The following is a 22,080-nucleotide window of genomic DNA, read 5'->3' on the forward strand; positions in this document are numbered from 1 at the left end:
AGGGAAGGATCGTGGAGGAAATCGCTGTGTACAGATGGCATGTTCTGAGCCCGGAGGATATCATAATTCTGGGATTAATTCATGTAAAAGACGGAGTGAGACGGACCAGACACGTTCTAGATCTCCTTCTCTCTCCGTCTCTCTCGGCCGCCATCATTTTGGTCAGAAAACACGATGCGCTGGAATTCACCTCTTCACCACTTTTCGCCCTCTCTTCCCCCCCTATTCCTCCGTCTCAGCCTTTCCCCCCTGTCATGATGCACGACATCTAAAACAGACTGTTGAAGCCACCTCATTAGTATGCAGCAGTATGCAAATGGTCTTGATTTGTTAGTCTCTGTGTGTTTCATATCACCAGGTTTTTCCTCTCTCTCTCTTTCTCTGTGCCATGCTGTCGCGTTCTCCAGCCCTCTCTCCTATTTTTCTCTCTTGGCAACGTCTGCACACACAGACGAACTCGGTGAACTCATCTACAGTAGAACGATTCGCGGCCCTCCATGTGTTCCTGATGTGTGCGCCGTATTGATCTCCTCTCGGTGAGGTAATACGGCCTCTTTTAATGTCCAGTCGCTCTCTGTTAGAATGTGGATCGCTGCTACATCTGTTATTTGATTTTTCTTTCTCTTTCAGGCGTAGCAACAGAGAAAATAGGTACAAACAATGAGGGGAAGGCATCATCGACGCCCGAGGCACCCAGCAGTGACTCCTGCCTGAAAATAGAGACGGAGCCCTTCGTATGTCGAGTGGAATTACAAAATGATTAGCTCTTGAAGCGCCGGGACGTGGGATAATGTAATAATTGGCCTCTGTACCACTGGGGGCGAACGCAACATTTCTCCTTCATCTGCAGGTTTTTCAGGTAGCACCAGTTTCGCAAAAGCCAAGCGCGCAATCTCCCAGACAATGTACGACGATCTTTGAGGGAACCCAGAAGGTCAGTTCACAAACACTTTCGAAAGTATTTCGCAGCATCCTCAAGGACTCTTTCAACCATCTGGATGAGAAAATATTCCAACAGCTGTGTGACGAAACATGTTTTTTTAAAGTGAAACTCTCGCCAGAAAGCAACCAAGGCTTTATTTGTGATTGAATATGAGTCAAACCTTCGTGTAAAAGCAACTCACGTTGGCTACGATGCTACGTTAGCACTTTTTGCCTGCCATGACGGCGGCGCGCTGGAGATGCTACTGCTTACGTAAGTTGGCCAAAAATGTTCTTTTTAGTAAAATCTGTGTACACAAATAATGTTCTCAATGCTTGTGCTCATGTGTAGAGACCCTGGTGATACTACGAGCAAAGTTTCATGTTGTGTCAAGCCTTCTAAGTGTTTTAAAAATAGCGATTTTGATGCTAGCGTAAGAGTGCCCGTAGCGCTCCATTGAAAATTAGCTTGCCCGAAAACTAAACTATGATAAATCTTAAAAGTGCCTCTTTCGTCGTAATTATGCTCTTACACGGAGGTTTGACCCATATTCAATCAGAAAATAAAGCCTTGGTTGCTTTTTGGCGAGAGTTTCACTTTAACTTCTTTCTCGAGTTGGGACTGAATTGCCTCACCCAAACAAAAGTGTCAGCCTGAATTCTTTATGTTTGAACAACATGAACCAAACTGTCAAATTCCATTATCAAGTATATTAGTTAGCAATGATGTTACTTTCAGATATTTTTCATTTTCAGACAATGTACTGCAATATTTCGCCAGACAAAATATGTTTTTCATCCGGATGTTTCGAAGACACTCTGGGTTTTCCAAGGATAACATCATATATAGTCTGTAGTAGGCGATTTGAGAGGGGATGAGAGGAGGTGCCATCCCTCCATGCTAGAAACAATAACCAAAATGCATCCCTGTTGTTAGTAATATGACCTCAACCGATCCTCCTTGTGAGCAAAATGACCCAAATGCATCCCCCTTTTTAACCTTTGTTTATGGCAGAGCTGCTGTACTAGATCACAGTTGATGGCACCAACTGGGCACATTTTGCTGACATTATTCCAAACTACCATCACAACTTAAGAAAACAAACCATAATGCAGCATCAGGTAAAGAACATCACTAAAGTCCATTGGTGGTTACAATTTACGTTGCAGAATTAAATCTTCAGCACATAATGAGCTGAAAAAACACCCCTGATTTGACTCATTGCCTTTATAATACAGCCTTATTTGAGCTTTCGGGTGTCACATCTGTAGCGTTATCCAAAGAAGAAAGGTAAAGCTGCTGCTGCTGATGTTTGGAATGCGAGGTGTTCTTCTGTGTTTCGGAACTCTAACACGGCACAATAAAGGAGCCAGACTCCTAGAAGTGTCACCTGGACCGGCTACAACCTTAAATTCCTGCTTACAAGTTAACGCATCAATAATTCAACACTGTGAAAGGAACCACTTTGACCGTCGGTATTGTTGATACAGCGCAGGAGGGAAACATTTACTGATAATACTTGTTTACTTTCGCCGCGGTCAGGATTTCTGCTCGTGACGGAGCATTTTCAAAAAGTTTAGTCCTGAAGTGAAGAAACACCTGGACCTCCTCATCGGACCTCCAGTAACGACTCACTCGCTAAACTATTAAGTAACACTGATGCTGATGTGTGACCTCTTCCCTCAATAGAAAATATACTATCATATATTTTTTTTCTGCTGTGTTCATGCCATCAGTGATGCGTCAAACCTTCCCAGCAGTATCGAAAACGTTCTTGATTTAACTATCGTATCAAATAATTTCAGTATCGTGGTGACAAGTGTTGTAACACTCAAGATTGATCTTCGGTTTCAAGACTTTTTTTTTTTGTTCTTGTCTCGCTCTCAGACAAAGACGACTCCGGGATTTATTACTTGTACAAAATATCGTTTTGCGTGACGCTGTTGGTAAAACAGAGATGTGTAGATGGTTACGTTGATTTCCCACATATGAAATTCAAGACATATCTCGCGGTACGGCGCATTTGGTTTGCAGAGTCTACATTTTACTATAAGTGTTGTTTTGGTATTGTCTGGTTCTCCAGACTGGTGACAACCCTGCCCACATGTCAGTCGACACTCCTCTGAAGTCTGGATGTGGAACCACAAAAAAAAAAAACTATTCACAAACTGTTCAAAGCTAAAGCTAACAGCTAACAGCTTTCAAAGTGCTATGCTAAAATCCAGATGTCCACCTGCCCAGCACCGCCAGCAACAATGCCGCTTTGAGCGCGTTTCCGCATTTTGCAATCGTTTTGTGAGCAGACAATTGAAATTCGGGTCCAGATATCCAATATTTGCAGTATAACCAACCATGATAACGCTTCAGTCGTGCGTGCAGTGAAGCGTATCTGTCCCTGTAGGATGTCCACAGCATCGAGAGGAACAAACACAAACGGGAGAGCCTGCCGTCGAGATTGCACCTCTGAATCCTTTCACATACAAAACTTGCACTAAGAAATTGGCCTCTTTTCAACGCTATCAACTGATGAGTGAGTATTCACCTTGGGGTGAACTGCTCCTTCAGTCAACCGGGCAGTGAAAGCTCAAATGTGGGAAGCACACGCACTCGAAAGATGCAATTCCATCAATAATGATGTGACTGAGCTCTGGTGTTCCTTCAGTCCGACCTTGCCGAGGCAAAACTGAACAAAAGGCTTCATTCCACCTGAAGTATAACGGGATGATGAGGATTTTAAACAGTGTCATGTGTGTAATACTGAAACATTTAGACTTTATGATATTAAGATTCTCTCAGGTGTGTCAGCGGCACCTCCCCTCAAAGGGTCGTACCTGTGGCAGGGCGATGGACAGCTGCCTCTGGAGCGACTCCTTCTCGTGGCCCAGCTCTCGCAGGCGTAGGTGCGCCGTCCCCAGGCTGTCCTGCGTCTCCCTCAGGCTCTCCAGCAGCCTCTCCCTCTCCGTCAGCATGTTCACCATCAGCGACTCCAGGTTGCCCGTGCTGCCCCCCTCGTCGCTGCCGCCTCCGCCGCGGGCTTCCCGGCCACCATAGCCCCCTACGCCTCCCATCCCTCCTCCCATCCCTCCTCCGCCCCCCGCCGGGGAAGACGAGCCGCCTCCTCCCCCGCTGCGCCCGTCCTCGGAGATGGTTGGCATCACCTCGCACATCATCTTGAGGCCTGGGTGCGAGAGGTGTTATCTGAGAGGACGTCTAGGACACCTGAGAGCAGTGTCTGGTGGACGACTGACTCGTCATGAAACAGTTACTTCGTCTGGTTTGGGGGGGGGGGGGTCTTTCCTCTCAAGCGATTGGGTGAGGCTGGCAGGCACGAGTCAGGTGCTGCTGTGGGGTGGGGGAAGGCGGACAGGGTGGCCGTGTGAGTATGTGAGTGGGGGGGGGGGGGAGGATGAAAGGTCCGGTGGTTGAGATGGAGGGGGGAATGAAGAGTGTAGGGTGAGGGTTCAGTGGAGAGGTGAGGGGGGTGCAGGGGGTGAGAGGGGGAGAAGCGTGAGGGGTTCGGTGGACGACCTCTGGCCCCCGGCCCAGGCTTCACTGGGATGAGAGACGAACCTGGAGAGAGAAGAAGAAGAAGAAGGAAGAAGAGGAGAGGAGAGGACAGTGTGTGAGCACATAACGCCTGTGTTTTCCCAGCATCATCACTCATATGATCCATCCTGACACACACACACACACACACCTTTCTCAGGCGTCTCACCAAACCTCAAAGACAGACTAACCATTTTTCCTATCGCTCCACTGACTGTCATCGCGATACTGAACGTCTGGAGAGTAAATCCAGCCATCAGAGCGCGTCTCGGGCTCTATGTACCCGAGCCTCCACGCTCCTGATGGGGAGGATGAATGCGCATGATGCACGGAAATGAGTCGTGAAGGGGGTTAGCTTCACCTCAGCAGCCAAACACACAACAATCATCATCATCTAAACCGGGCCTGCCAGGTAGAACAGGAGAAAGATGCGGCGCTGTTTCATACATTCATGTGAAGAAGAAGAAGTAGTAGAAGAAGAAGAAGAAGAAGAAGAAGAGGGGAAAAAAGGGTGTCATCATGAATTGTAATTACGGGCTGTATCCAGGAGGAAATAGGCTTTTCTTTCTACGGCACCGGAACCCATCTGTCAAAGTGCTCAGTCTGGATCAGGAGGCTTATTATCATCACGGGGAGGGAATGGATCGCTGTCTCGATGAAATAAATGGCCTAAATTGGGGGGAAAAGCAGCCTCTTTTTTTCCCCTTCCTCACGTATTTTATCTCGGGCTGTGCAGGATACAACCTCACACATCATGGTGGGAGGTGCCAATCATCCTGTAAATGATGTAGGCCTAATTAACAGATGAGACTCGGGAGATGTTACGCAATTGGATTGTAATATTTCTGTGAGATGATGAACCCGAATGTCGGAAAAACGACGCGCCGCTTTGGCTTTTTTCTTTATTTTTTCTTTTTTATTCCGACTGCAAGGCGTCTATTTCCTATCAACACCACCACCCCTCCTCCTCCCTCCATCCCCCCTCCCTCCCTCCCCACACCACCCATAAAAACAGCTGGATGGTCTAACGCACGGCTACATCCGCGCGCCGCGCAACGCCGTGGGTTTAGAGCCGCCAACCGAGCGATCTGTGTGTCTTACCCTCTCCATGAGCGACAGAGAAAGGACAGAGACGCGCATCGTCGGCCGGTTCACTCCATCAGAGCATCTGAGAGTCGGGAGGCTGCAGCTTATCCCCGTTACAGCCCGGTTACCAGCCTGCCCCATCCCCTCCCTCCCTCTGCTGTGGGAGAGACGGCTCGGGCTCAGCCGCTGCGTCAAACTACACGCAGGAAGCACGGGCTACATCCGGGAGGGACTTTCAGAATAAAACGTGCAAGTTCGAAACAGCTGGTCTGGCGATGAACCGAGATTCAAGATAGTTGGAAAGTGACCAAATCAACCATTTATAATAATGATAATGATAACAATCACAACATAAACAATAATGATAAACTTTAATTTAGTTTCTTACTTTTTCTTTTTGCATACAGATAAATTAAGTCGGAACATATTAGCATTTATTTCACTTTAGCATATTAATACCTTACTATAAAAATCGTTTTAACCATTGAATATTTATCTTAATTTTACAATTATTGCATTCCAATTAGTGTTAAGTATATAGCATACTTATATACATCATTAAAGGGACAATAAGTAAGAATTTGAGTTGAAAACATTCAAAAGATGATCAACAGAATGTGAATACGTACCAGTTTTGATGTCATGGAGTCTTTGTGTCACGTTGAATAAAGAGATATCTACTATAGTTAGCATGCTAACCAGCTAGCTCCTGGCAGGTGGTGGCTGGTTCTCATATATTTCGCCTTTAACATCCTAAATTTACAGTTAAATTAATTTGACATATTAATTACTTTGCAGTTAATAAACACTGAAATGCTTTATAAACCCTTAATTAAGCAATTGTAAAGCATGATAAACATCAGCCATTTTCGCTTAATAAATGAGTTGCAAAGCATTTCATTGTTCTTTAACAGGGAAATAACTATTAACAAATGTTTATTAACTATGAATGGAGCATTTATTAATGATGACTTCTGTAAAATCTTACCCATGTGACAACCAAACCTAACTTTCTAGATAAAATATCTAATAAATATCAGACTGGATATATTTATCAGAATTTCTTGATGTGTTCTCACTCTGAGCCTTTATACAAGTGTCTGTCTGGGTCAGGGCTGGTTTAATTTAATAAAGGATAAAATATCAGATCTGATCTACAGCTGCAGCTGCTGAGACATTGTGAAACTAGTTACATTTTTGTATTTAATCTTGGAATTTTAACAGAGAGATAAGCCTCCTCTTCAGTTGTCTAAAACTTTTTAAAGTTTTAGGGGACATGGCTGAACTACGTGCAACTACACATATTGAACGTCTTTGTGAGTAGATATAGCTTTGATTTAGAGCCACAATAGTTAAGGAAGTGATTTGCCCAACTAATTAGACCTATATTGACTCCGCATTAACATATGTATTTATCTTCTGTATATGTATTTTGTATTTATACAAAAAACATCAGTAATAGTAGTAATAACTGATAAATGGATTCTTTAAATTACCTTAAACATGAAGCTTTATTCTGAAGACACATAAAAGTGCCTCTGTCCCTCTTCCGGATGTTTCCGTGTCACTTGACGACCTCCCATCATTTATCTTCCCTCATCTCTCCTCCTCGGTGAGATGCTGGGTCTTAAAGAAACAAGGCTCACCGGCTGTCAGTACACACACACACCTGTCACATCCTCACACTCGCTTCTACCTGTATTTTGTTGCAGTTTTCTACCTTTTAAAACTGAACAAATGCGCATCATCAGAGCAGAATTACATGAACTCTGATTCCTTAATTTATTCCTGCTGTGAGAAAACTTGACAAATTAATTAAACAACTGCGCCCTCTGGTGGTTCAAGCAGGGAACTGCAATGAACTGCTATCACAAGGTTTTAGGGCCAAATGTCTTGATTTCAGGCAACATTCGTGGATAGATGTCTTTTTCTGTGAAACTGGAGACTGTGAGGAAGGTCATGTTCAACCACTGATAACTTAGAAATGACCAGAATTAAGACTTTTGTTAAATTCAAATAAATAAGAGTAATCTGGTGGATCTATGAGGTTTATTGTGGGGTTCAATTATTTCATCCAACCATGACAATAATAAAACAAATTGACAAATTTCCTCCTCCCGGTTAAATGAGCCGGTCCTCATGCCGGTAAAAGTTTACCAGTCACCATCACTGATCATTAAAGGCTTACGTCTGTCAGCCAATCAGAATTTGGGGGAGGCGGGTCTTAAACCCCGAGGTAGCAGGGGGGAGGAGGAGGTGCGCTAGAGGTGACGTAATGTTCCTCCTCATAGAGGTTGATGTGCAGGGGAATCAAAGTGCATCAAAATTAAATCTGTTCATAAAGTAGATCAGGAAGACAGGCAGACAGAAAGAAAGAAAAACACATGCTGCTGTTTCAATATGTACTTGTTATTTCTCTACTTGTGCTCAGTTTTCTGTTTTTTTATTTGTCGTACTATTATATTGTAATACTATCTGAATAATTACCGATCAGAGCAGCCTCAAAAATAAGTTAATAAATAATAATAACTAGTTCTCAGGCTTGAATGCTGCCAGTTATGTAAATGTTAAACATTACCTGCCAGCACCTAAAGACAAGGTAACCTCAAATAACAACTTCATCTGTAAACCCTTGATCCATCTGCTGTCTTCCCTTTAATGTGATGAGGTTTCTTGCCTCGGGGCGTCTTTGAGATCAACAAGATCAGGTTGTTGATCTGAAAGAAAGCCTGAGGGTTGCAACGGCATCACAGAGGTTAAGAGCACTCCATAAGTTCTATGAGGAGGAAACATTTACTGAATTATGCTGTTCGTTTGTGTCGCAGTCATTGCGTAAAGCCAAGCAGCTCTTGCTCTTATGTACTCCATTAAAAGTACAAATCCTGCAGATAGATTCGACTGAAGTTGTGTTGTTGCAGCAAAATCTTAGATATCGAAAGTAAACCTACTGTCACAGCAGGATGTTTCTTTCACTGTGGCACAAGTTATTGTTTTCATTGTGCAACATATTAGTTTAAAAACTCATGTATATTGTTTAAAACTGGGGCAAAAATACCACTTTAAAAGTAAGTAAGACATGAATGTGTTTCTTGCTTATGATGGGAGTGGAAACTGTCTTACTGTCATGCAATGCTACTTTCTAGGTAACTGTGTCTTGTATTAAGCATCAACAGAGCATTAAATAGTGTGTTTAGCACGATGAAAGTCTTTCTGCAAGGTAACTACTGCAACTTAAAGTGAAATGTGGGAGGGAAACTCAGTCTCACAACAAGGAAGTCATCAAGTCAGAAGTATTTCTAAGTATCCGAGTGAAGGTATGACAGCCCTGAGCAGCACTTTATACACAGAAGATCACACTGCATCACGCCCTCCTGCCATCATGTCTTAACAGACCTGCTGACAGCGTGCTGACAGCCTCAGTGCCACCTCTGATCACATACAGTTGGAAGATAAAACCTGTTGGGGATGATGGTCTCTGCAGACGGGACACAACACAGACCTGTTAAAATTCCCACAGGGAGAACAACCCTGACTCAAAGTTTCCCAGAAAAATCTCATCTTTATCTGAACCACATCAGATAAGCTCTAGTGGAGGAACTGCTGGTGCTCATTTCAAAATAAAAGTGCTCTCGTAATCAACACTGACATCATGATCCAGGCAGCTTCCTCGAGACATCTTTATTTGGCTGATATGACAGCAGTGAGTGACAGGAGGCAGCTGCACCGACACCAGGAGAGGAGGGGAGAGCGGGGGTCACGAGAGGTCAGCGGGTTAGAGGAATGCTGAAAGGAATGTCCTGAGCGGCGGCCAGGGGGCCATCTCGTCAGCGGCACAACAACAAGGATCAGCGGCTCCCCGGGGAGCCATGACAGTGGACAACACGCCCCAGAGTCTGCAGAGACACACAGTGACCCACAGAAGGAAGAGGAGGAGGCCACAGGATGATATACACACATCCACCCTCCGTACTCAGGACAGTCAGCCACTTTGCTCCACATTATGTTAAGACATATATATTCTCTTCTACTGTCTTACATACACAACACTGCAAAATGTCTTACTTGAGTATAATAAAAAAGATATGTTAAAATATGACTTTGGTAGAAGTGAAAGCCACCCATACAAATAAAACTTGACTAAAAGTATCTAGTAACAAATGTACTTATACATACGCATGTTTACATGTCGGGCCAATATTCAGTATTGATTTTTCTCATCAGTGGAATCAGTGTTTGTTTTTTGGAGATTGCTGAGAAAATTAATACATTTGAAATGTGATGCTTTGGCTGTGATGCAGCATGCAATCTGCAATCTGCAAAACATTGGAAATACTCATGTATATGTACCTTATATCTTTAAGATAACACACTTGTTTTTCAACATTTTGACTCTACAGTCTTTTAATTCTTCCACTTGTACTCATTGTAGCTGCTCAGCGTTATTTAACAGAAACACACTGATGGTTTCTTTCCCCCCCTCGCTGCGTGACACCCCGAGTAATATGATTACAAGAAGTCTGGTACTGAGGTTTTAAGTTAAAACTTTATTTGATGATGTTGATGATTTGACACTGAAATAAAACCCTGCATTAATAATAAAACTTCACTGAAACTGAAGATTTCTGAAAATACATTTAGAGCTATCTGCTGTTTTCAGCTCTTTAATCTAATGTAGACCACAGAAATGAACACACAGTACAATATGTCATGATTCACAAGCCACGTCCGTCTCAGTTTGTACATACAGCTCACATAGTTGAGTTCGGAGAACCCATCTGGATATGTGTGTCAGTGCAAATCGGAGTGTGTGCGTAAAAGTGTGTGCGTAAAAGTGTGTGCGTGATAGTGTTTGTGTGTGTGTGTGTGTGTGTGTGTGTGTGTGTGTGTGTGTTAAGGCTGTCAGAGCGTGCTGCATTAAGTGTGTATAGGCAGATTCTGTGGAGGCTCTGCTGGCAGATTATTCGGAGCGTCGGCTACGTGTTCAGCTGCGACTTTTTCTTCTGTGAGAGAGAGAAGAGAAGAGATTGACTCAATAAAAACGAGAACAGATCCTTACACACACATATATCACATATATCTCAGAGTGTTTACCTTTCGCTTCTGGTTTTTGAGCCTCTGGTTGGAACTGTAGCTCTCCATTAGGACCCGCAGGAGGCTGCCCGTCCGCTGCCTGCGGTTCTTTCTGTCTCTGGGACATCTCTAATACTGCCTGAATTTGACAAATTGCAATCAAATTTATGTTCATGTGCATGCTATAGTGTTGAAAATGAGTCGTTGAGTTAATATAATACAAGTTTGACCCCTTTATGATTCAACTTGTGTCAGTGAATTCAATGTTTTAGTCCAGTTTCAGATGCTACAAACATGGCGGGACAGTTACCTGCTGGTACTCTCTCCTCTGGGCCTCCAGGGCCTTGCCTCTCTCTTTGAGCAGCTCCTGCTCCTGACGCAGATTCTCCGCCTTCCTCTTCAGCTCCTCTTCTTTGTCCCTGAGCTCGGCCTCAAACCGCACAAGCTCTTCCTCTGTGTACAGTGGCTTGGTGTCCAGAGTCTGAGGAGACGTGCAGGAGAACGGATGAAATACAGGAAATTCACACTGTTCTTAAAATGTTAGAGGCAGTGTTTGGAGTGAAAGCAGTCAAGACAGAGCTGTCAGACAACCAATATAGTGTGATTCGTTATTTGACAACGTTAGCATGAAGAATGATTTTGCTGAATTGGAAACAGCAAAACCCACTGGTGCACTTAGCCTTGCCGGAAGAAGTAATGAAACACTTAGTGGGCTTTTCGATTACAGGTTTGATTGGTGTATCTACGTTGATATCTGTTGTTTCCCTTTCTATTTGAACGGTGTATCTGTTTGTTTCTCCCCCTTTACACTAACAAATGTACAAAACATATGTACATACTAAGTGAGTGAAAAAAATATCTCCTTACCTCCCACTCTCTGGGATTATTGAACTCCCTCTTCTCTGTGGATTTGAGGAATTCCTCAAGGCTGACTAGGCGATCTTTATTTGTATCCACCTTTTAATACCGTGACGAAAAACAGAGAAAAAGGTTTGACTCGTGGCACATAATGAAAGCAAGAGGAGAAAGATAAAAGCATTAAGTCAAGACTCACATTCTTCATGACATGCTCCCTCATCCTCAGCCTTTCTTCCTCCATCTCCATCATATCGTCCTCCTCATTCTTTGGGTCGTAGACCTTTTCCAGCTGGAGGAGGGAAGTGAACAGATGTTGGGTTATCACAGCTGTCAGGTTTAGAACTTTTACTTTTAAAACGTTTGCAGCAACTCAAGACCAAACAGCTGTGTTTGCAAATAAATGAGCACCCATTTTTGATACTCTGTCATGGCATTTTAACAAAATTTCACCAGGGTTTTTCACTACCAATACTGATACCTGAACTTGTGATTCAGTGCCTACCACATACTGATCTGATAACAGTGTGTTAAAAAGAAGAATACATGTATTTTATATACATATATATGTAAATATATGTATATGTTTATTTTGCTTTTCTTACCTCTTTAGTGAAAAGAGCCTCCAACTCCTGCTCATCTAAAACATCATCTTCATTTGTATCTAAACAAAGATCAAATGACAACTTTATTTATCAGACTTGTGTGATATTTATAGCACAGGAGTTATAAGAAGAGGAGTCACTCACCGTGCAGTTTAAAAAATGTTTTCGGGTTAAACTCCTGAGGATCCAGTCCGTCTGTCTCCTCCCAAACTTCCCGTAGCTGAGCAACGCTACCCTGAGAAGTGTGGAGAGAAATGCGGCAGAAAGAGGAGAAACATGTAAGACAACTTGACTTTGCTTCTACTTGCTTCCACTCAAAAACAAACATTGGTGCATTTGTGCCCTACCGGAACATTGACTTTGGGGTGCTGGCGGTGTTTGTCCTTAAGCTCCTGCATCCTCTTCTCCTCCCTCTCCCTCTTCTCCTGGTCCAGGCTTTTCAGGTACTCGCGTCTCTCGTGCTCCTTCAGCATCTCGTAGCGTTTAAACTCCTCGTGACGTTCAGCGTCATAGTTCTCCAGGTCCTTGGTTGCCTAGAAAATAGCCAGAAAAAGGCCATCAACTTTAAATTCTTTTCATTCAGAAGCTGGGTCACTTATAATACAAAGCAAAGATTCATGGTGTCTAGAACATTCACTAACAGGTTGTTCTGACCTGTAATTTTAGCACCCATTAGTCTGATCAGTGTAATTATGATTCTTCTGGAATGTGATGGGATTTATCACTTCCCAACAAAAAATCTGAACAGATTAGCCACTGAACAACTGGAATTTTTTTCATTCTCTGCACATAGCAAAACCGCAGCTTTTCATTTAGTGCTGTATGATCTTACCGTCGAGATGAGCAGCTCAAGGTCTTTGGCCTCAAAGGTATTTTGATTGTGGGGATCCAGATGTTCAAACTGCTTCAGCAGGGAGGCGTGGTCCATCTGCAGAGCTTCAGGGCACATACACAAATTACTGAACACATGCCGGGCGTCTGACACACGTGACTTCCATTATGTTTTGTACATACTGAACACATCTCTGCCCTTGTTGTGGCTACATTCCTTCCTCAATGCTTTCTTGACTAATTTGCATCCGTGTGTATATTTGGGTTATGTCGTCATGGCAGTAGCTAAGTAGTAGCTTAAGTTCTATACGTCAGCATTTTGTACAGGTGCCGCTTCCACCTGCTCTGCTTGGAAAAATCAGGATCCGCTTCCACGCACATAAACTGATACTGAAAATGTCCCGCTGCAACATTTGTATGTTTTTAAATTATCGAGGATATTGAGTGATAATAATGAATAGTCGTCTTGACTGATTTAGACCTATTTTGCACAGCTGCCACCTCACTTGTCATGATATATCATCGCTTTAGCATCGACATCGCAATGTGAACACAAACATGGCAACAGTTCAAACTGCAGGCTGGGCTGGTCAAATAAGGCAACTTCTGAACTGCCGACACAAAAAGAAAACTGGCATGATTCTCATTTTCCATGTATACTAATCGACAAGATCTGGTTTAACTTTCATTAAAATCTAATACATTCTGGTCCACTTACTCTGTATGTTGGTGCTGTCCAGTTTGGCCTTGAGCAGCATCCTGAGGCGAGAAACCTCCTGACGCTTCAGCTCATCAAGACGAGTCCTGACGTGGTGACTGACCAGGTCCAGCTCTTTACTGAGACGACCATTCTGACGAAGAAAACGAGACACAACAGGTGAGGAGAACATGTTAAATACCAAGATTCTTTTGTTGCCAGTTGAGAGTAAACAAAGGAATAAAGAGAGAAACGGATGCTAACCTTGATGTCCTCCGTGTTTGCCGTCTGCAGTTTCTCTCTGAAGTGAGGGTCTGTCTCCAAAACCTCGATCACCTCTCTGAGATACCTGTCGTAGTACAGACCAGTGTCCTGCGAGGGTGGGTTGTAAAGGACCGGTCATTCACAGCAAACTGAACTAAATGTGATATAAATAAACCACAACAAACAGTGGACTGAGAGCAGTGAGACCATTACCCCATTCTCCTCCGGCACCTCCTCTTTAACTTCCTGGTTGCCTGCATTGCGATCAATGGGCACTGACCAGACCCCAGCAGAGATGGATAGAAGCAGCAGCCAGCCAGGTTTCAAGTTCATCCTCCTTAAAAGAAAACAACAATGAAAATATTGCTATCATTTTATATGTAAAACTTTGATTGAAAAGCTACAATCTTGGCACAGAATAGAATAAACGACAGCCGATTGGGAGAAACAAAAACTAGTGTCATTTCTCCTATATACAATATTACTATCTGGCGCCATGTTTGGTTTGCCAAACTTTATTTAAAAACAACGCACATAAACCTTTTATTTGCCACAGTCCACCTTTATGTGCAAATTTGTACAATTCACAAGTATAGCATATCACTAGGTTTAGTTTATAGTTGCCTGAACGCAGCCATATTCTAACTTTCTGCTGGATTTGATTTCTATATCTGTTGAAATGGAGGACCAGCGTAACTAGAGACACTGAACTTAATCTCCCACATGATATGCGTCAGACTTTCATTTAAAGGTGCAGACAGTTTAAAAATACTTTGTTACTATTTGATTTACTATTACACAACTGAAGTCCAGGGGGGATATTAACCCTAGTAACCTTGGTCCTAACCTGGATAAAACATGGATAAAAAGTTGAGTACAATAACTGAGCTGCCAGCCAATAATATTTGGATTTTAGTACAACTGGTTGCTGGTTGGTGTGTATAATGTATGCCGAATTTACCAGGATACTTAAGATATTTGTCAAAGGTCAAACGTTTCTTCTTCAAATACAGGTGTGTCCTCGCCGAGGTGAGTCATCAGGAATATTAAGTTTCGCAAGTGGGGTTTGGCGTGGCAGTCACTTTCAGAGCAAGAAAACCTGTTTTTACAGCTGAATTAACAGGATAAATTACGTTGCAGACGACTAAAGTGTTGCTAAATGGCATATATAACACGATTTAAACTAAAAAATAGTAATTGATTGTCTTGTTCGTGCTGTAGCTTGTTAGCCAACTAGCTTAACGTAAACAAGGATAAAACGGATGTGGATATTCAGGGCTCAGCAAAAAACTGACCCCTCTGTAGTTGTTATTACCTGTGACGTTAAACCTACGACATACGTGAATTAAGGTTTGGTTTAGCATTTTAAAACGTTGTTCATTCTTTACAGGTAATTTTACAGGTGACAGACATGGTCTGGTTGTCCATTACCGTAGGCTATGGAAACGTCTAGCACAGCTCTTCCTGCGTTGTTCCTCTTTATGATGTATCACAAGATTTTCTTTGAATTCTTCTGTTAAACTCATCCGATGTTAAATAAAAGAGTAAAGTAAAATTTGCCCGAACACAGAATATCTTAAAATAGCTCCCGTCTTACCGCACCTGGGTGTTTAATATCTGATCCAACACTCAAAGCACGATCTGTATTTTGAGTCGGATAAAATTGACGTCATGAGAATGCAGCGGTGGTCCAACGTGCTGCCTTCAGGGACTGTCGGAATAAATTGAAGTGCTCTTTCCATATCACAATAAGCAGTGGCGTTATCAAAGAATCATTGGTTCGTGATAGTGCGAGTGACATCGACTCGTGATGCTAATTTAGGCTAATTGATGATCACTGAAAATCAGCCACCAACACCTTTTCTCTTCCCCAACACAAGCTCGGAAGTCGAAAATACCAGCCTGTGACTAGTACGTTAAGGTAGCATTGCCTCAATGGCAAATAATACATGGACACAAAAGTATGTACACACGTTTAAAACGTTTAATTGCTTTGAAAAATAGATTTGTTGTATATTTAATTCGGTAAAAAAACACAAACTCAAGTAAGTTGAAATAAATTAACATCAAAAGAGCCAACAATTGCACGCAATAATAAATTAAAGGTATAAATATGCAATCAAAATCACATCTAAGCCTACAATAAAATTAATAGAATATGGCACATGGAAAACACATAGCAAAATAGTTCACAAATAAATAAAGTCAAAAATAAATTAACAGTCACTCAATAAAATAATTTCAAAAGTATAAAAACATGTCAGAGCATTTTGAGGTCACAATCAATTTATATCAGTTTGACTGATGTACTTGAGAAGTTTTGATTGATTCACATGTTCAATGCAACTGTGGATTCCGTGTTCAGAAATCAATCTCTCTCATGTCAGTGGGTGTGCCGGGTCTTTCATTCTCCACCTCCTCGTCCTTCTCCATGGGGCCCTGCTGGAGCCCACTCCTCAGCCGCTGTCGGAGGCCATATTCGATCATCTCACTGTAGCACTGCAGCACTGCCTGGGATGCAAGAAAAAAAGAAAATCAATGATTTTTGTAATAGATGCTAGACTCCTCCTGTGCTTGGTGTGTATATAAAACCAGCAGGTCCCTCAAAACACAAGTATTCTGAGTCTGGTTGCTTTAAACAGCTTTTTCGTGCATATTTCATCTACTGCAAAGAGCGAAAAACCTGAAACTTGATCAAATCTTCAGCTTCAGACTCAGAGTTTACTCACCAGGTCTGTCTGGCAGAGCTCCGCTAGTGCTTCACCCATGACAGCCAGCTGTGTAGAACTCTTGCTGCCCAGACCTCGCAGGGCACAGTTCAGTGAGGCTGCGGCAACAAGTGATGGTGGGGCTCCCAGGAAGCGGGAGTCGCAGGCACACATGGCGGCCAGCGTGTCGCTGTGCCGCCGCAGGGTGGAGAGCGGCTCCCTCTCGGAGTCACTTCTGTCTCCATCTTCCCTCTCCTCCACACAGGCAAGGAAATGTGGGAGGAAGTCCTGCGGAGTCACTGCTGCTGTGTCCCACCGGAGGGTTGCGAGGATGACACGCTCCATTTCCTGATGGAGGCAAGAAAGATGCATTTAGGAGACAGAAAGGATAACAGTGTTATAATGATGGAATGAATGAACAGATTTGAACTTATTTGAAATGAAAAAAGTAATTTTCCTAAGTGTATTTATATTACTTGCATCCCTAAGTGTTTCATTAGAGTCATCTCTGTCTGTCAATCATTTTGGGATCCAACCTGTGAGGCACCTGTCCTCATTATCATCCAATTTACAGTATAAAATCTTTGGCTGATTATCGAAACACCAGTGCTAAAAAAGTTAGTTGGAGTCCTTTAAAGATTAAAGTTGTAAGTGCTTTGACTGATACGCTAAGGCATCAAAGTCCTCGATAAAGAGATTATATTGGCTGCTGCTACAACACCTTAGAATGGCTTTTAAACGGGTGTAAAACTATATATTCTATACGAGAAAATGGAGGTTTAACCACGTTTTTGGGCCTAACTTATGCCACTGCAAGATGGTGATGATATGAGGGACCGAGAGCCTGAAAAGACCCCCAGAAAACTAGCAGGAGATGGTTAGGAACGATATCCTTGCTGAGTGACCGACTCACCCGCAGGTTGGAGGGATGAAAGCTGTATTCAGCTGCAGCACACAGAGTATCAGCGGTCACGTTGTCACACTCTGTGAGTTTGGAGGCGATGAGGATGCAGCCAGCGGCCAGACAGTAGGGCGAGACAGGTATGGACAGAGAGGCAGACAGGAACCTATCCAACAGGGAGACAGACAGGGGGAACACTGTCTCGTCGCAGCCGCACTCACAGCACACCTGGAGAGAGAAAAGATGTGAGACATCAGCATCACAGTTGCCATGATGACATAACCCATCCAGCACCGTTGGGGAGGGGCGGGGGACGGAAAAACTGGAGCATGAGAGAGTGTCATACCTCCAGGGCCCATTTGGCGAGCTCCTCCCTGCGCTCTGGGTCCCGCTGGATGAGGGTGATGTAGAGCATGGAGGGCATGTACCTCTCCTCCACGTGGAGCAGCCTCTGGATCACACGGTGCCCGGACACCGTGGGGTCCCAGGCGGCTCGCAGCTGGGATGAGGCTGCGCCCTGACTCTGGGCCCGTGACTCAGTCTGGCTCTGGTTCTGACTCTGCTCGTCCTCCACCTCCTCACACCAGAGAGACACTGACATATCCATCTGCACAGGCTGCTGGGTCAAAAATGAATAACTTTTTTTTTACGTCCAATTTGGAAAGAAGCGCGGCAGCTAGTGTCCCCCTGTCACGTGAGGAAGCTGGAACCCCTGCAGATCCTCCTTGTTGGAACAGTCTTGACCTCCTGTGGTGCTCTGCTGAATATCACCCCTCAACTCTTGTCTCTGAGTTTTATACCCAGCAGGGGAGAGGGAAAGAGGGGAGTGGCACTCACAGGGGGAAGGAAAAAGACCAGCGAAAAAGGGGGCGTGGACCCTCGTGACCGACATAAAATAATCAGATGACAACAATATGGTCCGTGCAACAATTGCTCCAACAGGTGGGGAGAGAGGGGGAAAGACGGAGAGCAGGGGAGAGAGGGAGGCAGGGGAGGAGGAAAGAGGAGCAGACAAGTGAGGGAGTGGCCCACAGGGACCGAGCAACAGCTTGTCCTCGGCAGTGAAAGAGAGAAGGGAGGAAAAGAAAAGGCTGCGAGGGGCGAGAGGCAGGGAGAGGACAGAAAAGGTCACATCCACACTCTGACAATGGGAATGGAAGACAAAAGGATGATGGTGTTTGTTTACAACCTGAGCACGAGAGCAGAGATGTCAAAGTCTGGGTGGATGTTAAATCCTGCTGCTGCTGAGTGAATATTGTTGGGCACCTATATTTAATAAGTTGACTTAGTTACATTTAATATTGAGATAATCAGATAATTTTTTTTTCTCCTCTTATTACTTATGTACTTATCTCTTTAATATACATAAATACAATAGGCCGAATAATGTGATTGTAATGATTTCAGTAGGGATTCTTAGTGTCATTAGCATATTTAATTTTTCTTTTAGACATTTACTCAATCTTTACTTGAATCTTGAGAAACATTGGATAGTTTAACCTCTTCGGGCCAAATTACTCAAATTAAGCAATCTGTTAAAGAACACGGACCTGAAGCACGTAGTAATGGAATCAATTAATTAAGTTAAAACAAGGATTAATGGTATATTGCCCAAAAGTTGCTGGTTCCAACTTCTTTTTTTAAATGATAATAAACTGACAAAACTGTTTTTTTGGACAAAAAACTTTAAAAACTAGAGAAGGCAAGTTTTGAAGAACTTGTGGTTGTGAATGCTCCCTGTTGACCAGCTGAAGCCAAATGCAGATTGCTGGCTGTGAAAACTTTGAATAATGTCCACAATATCTAAAAACTGTGAAATAATGTAGGCTTTGTTGAAAAACAAAGGCCAAACTGAACTGGTGGCTTTAATTTATTTGAAGTCTCGTCTGAAGGTAATGAAGCTTCATAATAGTTGGGCGAGAACGAAGCATTAAATATAGAATATAAGCTTTGAGCCAAACTGCAATGCTGACTTGAATGTGTGTTGAAAAGCAGCTGATGGAGTATGAAAAGATGTTACAGTGAGAATGAATCAAATACTAATATTTGAATGGAGTTCCTGGCTTGAATGAATGAAAAGATAATAGTTAAATGTAGTTTAAATGTTGGGAAATATACTGTGTGTTTGTGTTTGTGTGCATGTGAGTGCACGCTTAAGCATGGCTGTATATGTGTGTGTGTGTGTGTGTGTGTGTGTGTGTGTGTGTGTGTGTGTACATGTGTGGTCATGTGTGCATGCTTCCCCGTGCATATTTGACTGCATTTGGGTGTGTGTGTGTGTGTATTAAACTGACTTATTGATAAATCTGTCTCTCCTGTGTGTTGGCCCAGTTGATCTCGGTTGCCACGGTGATGGTAACCGGGTTGGTCCTGGTAACAGACTGTGAGAGTTGATGTAATAGTGATTTCAGCTGAGGCTCACCTCACATTATCATGCTTCTCCCTCCAAACCAGTTACTGCTATCACTCAAATAATGATATGGTCGAAATTATGAGAGTCTTGTGAGCACTTTGTGAAATTTTTGTGCACGTGTGGTCAAAAATTTGTCTTGTGGAGCAGTTTAGAAAAGTGGATGTGTTTGCCTGCCTCCAGATAGTTTTCCTCTCAGTTTAATGGGACTCAGTGTGTTGATGAGCCTTGAAAATGCTTGAAAAGGTGTGAAAATTGAGGATTCTTGAAGATTCCGTAATCTGCTTGAATGGGAAAAAATGGCCGAAAAACGTCAAATATCTCTGAAATGATGAATGATATCAAATAGAAAAACAGACGTGATCGATTCCCAATTGAAATGAATGTTCTGTGTTTGAATGGAGTGAATACACTGAAAAATGTGGAAGGAGTTAAGTGCCAAAATTTTTGACCCGGAAGATATGATAAGTTGAAACGTAAAGGATTTGTGCACAGAAGAACATATGTTGTGAATGCCTCCTGCATTCACAACCAACAAAGGGCTGGGCGAGGTATCCAAAGTACTGGAAACATCACCCTGTTCTCTGAGAAATTACGTTGGGTGTTTATCTCTAATTCTTTTCTGACTTTTCAGAAACTAAAAGAGACCGAAAGAATATTCCGATCTTCCAAACATTTCTTCAAACATGAAGATGCTGGACGCAAAAAACTATGAATATAGATATCAAGAAATCAATTGGCAGGTTAATCCATAATGAAAATGATTGTTATTGTAGCGTTTCTCTGTATTTTAACAACCACTCATTCATGATGCAGAGAGGGATGCAAACAGATTTTGTTTGGGAACCAGGAGTTTAAAGTATTTCAAACGTTTTTTAACATCCTAGCAAGTTAAAAATGTAGGTAGAAACATCCTCTGATAGTGTATTTATCTTATATTCTCATCATAGGGTTAGGATAGAAAAGTAAAGTCAGTATATATATATGTATATAAAAAATAAACTTAATCAATACAGCCCTTTCAGGCATTTCAGGGCATACAATTCTGAAAATACTGATCATAATAAGAAATAAAAACAACAATAGTCATTAAAATAAAGCTTTTTAAAGAGGATACGGTTCTTAGAAGTGATTTAACAGTTGTCGCTTGTTCCGCATCCTCACATCCTGCTGAAATTAAGGTTTTCTAGATGACTCGTCTCTGTAAATGTGTTCATCAAAGTTTTGTCTGTCTCCCTCTCTCCTCCGAGGCTTCTCATTGTCAAAGCAACCTGTGTCCCGTCGGCCTCCCCTCCCTGCGCCTGTGGCAATCTGCTGCTCGTGTTTAAAGAGCAGCGAAGCCACCGGGGAGGGCTGGGCGAGGTATGTGCAACAGACAGTGGAGCCGGGCAGGTCAATGAGCCGTATTGTCTCCCTTTACAAATCAGTGTCAGACAACAGCCCCTGGCCTTCTGCCTGCTGCTGGCTCCTCACACACACACACACACACACTTCACACATTCATGCGGCAGACACACTTTTCACACACTCCCCGGGGACTCCTCCGATGGTCACAAAGGGGTCGCACTCACCAGTGGAGGATACAGATTGTATTTGACAGTCATTACAGGTGGCTCTTCACACATTAAAGCTTCAATGGCAGCTCGCGTTTCAAATGGGAGTTAAATGGACGGCACGGCTTGATTTCAGCCCAGCATCAATAATTCATTCTCTGTTCAGCACAGAGCTGAGGGGCCATCTTTACACTAACTATGACTGCTTCAGGTTCATGTGGTAAAAAGGTGTTAAAACTTTTACCTGACACAAATAATTGCATGATTCTATAAAGTATGTTTTTCAGGATGTGAGATTTGAGCAGAATGGTTGTAATGCTAGAATAGTGGAGGGATTTTAACCATAATATAATTAAGTTACCTCGCTTTAAACGCAAACTAATAAGACTGACATTGTGTATGTATATACATATTTTTTGATGTACTTCAAATGTCAAAAGTAAATTTAGGCAAAAAAATGCCTCTTTGAGTGTTATAATATTTCATATCATACGTTTCAGTTATTTTAAAATGTAATAACTGCAGCTGTCAAACAAACGTTGTGCAGTAAAAAGTAAAAATGTTCTCTTTAAATTGAAATTAAGTGGACTTATAGAGTCTCAGAAAGTGGAAACGCAGAATAAAAGTAACAT

General features: G+C 42.8%; 3 protein-coding genes across 5 annotated transcripts in view; all 3 read right to left on the bottom strand.

The window, feature by feature from the left end:
• The window catches only part of ppfia3 (PTPRF interacting protein alpha 3), a 30,302-nt gene extending 24,578 nt beyond the window's left edge, over positions 1-5,724 (bottom strand). Inside the window, exons 1-2 of the mRNA XM_030407971.1 lie at positions 5,570-5,724; positions 3,754-4,492 (exon numbers count right to left, since the gene is read on the bottom strand). Coding sequence (XP_030263831.1) covers positions 3,754-4,092 — 339 coding nt within the window. The 5' untranslated portion in view covers positions 4,093-4,492; positions 5,570-5,724. The remainder of the gene's footprint in view (positions 1-3,753; positions 4,493-5,569) is intronic.
• A 4,354-nt stretch (positions 5,725-10,078) lies between these two features.
• On the bottom strand, positions 10,079-15,579 carry nucb1 (nucleobindin 1). Of its 3 annotated transcripts, none has more exons than XM_030408965.1 (13): positions 15,479-15,579; positions 14,090-14,213; positions 13,877-13,984; positions 13,634-13,766; positions 12,917-13,020; positions 12,432-12,617; positions 12,229-12,319; positions 12,085-12,143; positions 11,679-11,771; positions 11,492-11,581; positions 10,935-11,105; positions 10,646-10,763; positions 10,079-10,554 (listed from the first exon to the last, which is right to left on the bottom strand). In XM_030408965.1, the coding sequence occupies exons 2-13, from the start codon at positions 14,207-14,209 to the stop codon at positions 10,469-10,471; spliced, it is 1,359 nt and encodes a 452-aa protein (XP_030264825.1). In that variant the 5' UTR covers positions 14,210-14,213; positions 15,479-15,579; the 3' UTR covers positions 10,079-10,468. The 3 variants fall into 3 exon arrangements, with proteins under 3 accessions (XP_030264825.1, XP_030264826.1, XP_030264824.1); XM_030408966.1 differs by having other exon boundaries at positions 15,474-15,566; XM_030408964.1 differs by having other exon boundaries at positions 15,308-15,551.
• Positions 15,580-15,864: 285 nt separating this feature from the next.
• On the bottom strand, positions 15,865-18,239 carry ccndx (cyclin Dx). Its single transcript, XM_030408967.1, has 4 exons — positions 17,832-18,239; positions 17,498-17,713; positions 16,606-16,932; positions 15,865-16,387 (listed from the first exon to the last, which is right to left on the bottom strand). The coding sequence occupies exons 1-4, from the start codon at positions 18,090-18,092 to the stop codon at positions 16,238-16,240; spliced, it is 954 nt and encodes a 317-aa protein (XP_030264827.1). The 5' UTR covers positions 18,093-18,239; the 3' UTR covers positions 15,865-16,237.
• Between the last annotated feature and the right edge of the window lie 3,841 nt (positions 18,240-22,080).

The sequence above is a fragment of the Sparus aurata genome, chromosome 23 (assembly GCF_900880675.1).
Source record: "Sparus aurata chromosome 23, fSpaAur1.1, whole genome shotgun sequence".
In the NCBI taxonomy this organism is placed as follows: Eukaryota; Metazoa; Chordata; class Actinopteri; order Spariformes; family Sparidae; genus Sparus; species Sparus aurata.

Bases quoted from the DNA above. Each gene is read 5' to 3' on its own strand.
- nucb1 (XM_030408964.1), bottom strand. From the start codon at position 15,402: ATGAGTTTAACAGAAGAATTCAAAGAAAATCTTGTGATACATCATAAA. The intron at 11,772-12,084 runs GTAAGAAAAGCA...TCCCTCCTCCAG, and splicing joins AGGCTCTTTTCACTAAAGAG to CTGGAAAAGGTCTACGACCC. The intron at 10,764-10,934 runs GTAACTGTCCCG...TGTCAAATTCAG, and splicing joins AGAGGAGAGAGTACCAGCAG to GCAGTATTAGAGATGTCCCA.
- ccndx (XM_030408967.1), bottom strand. From the start codon at position 18,092: ATGGATATGTCAGTGTCTCTCTGGTGTGAGGAGGTGGAGGACGAGCAG. The intron at 17,714-17,831 runs GTATGACACTCT...TTCTCTCTCCAG, and splicing joins TCGCCAAATGGGCCCTGGAG to GTGTGCTGTGAGTGCGGCTG. The intron at 16,933-17,497 runs GTGAGTCGGTCA...TGCCTCCATCAG, and splicing joins TTCATCCCTCCAACCTGCGG to GAAATGGAGCGTGTCATCCT.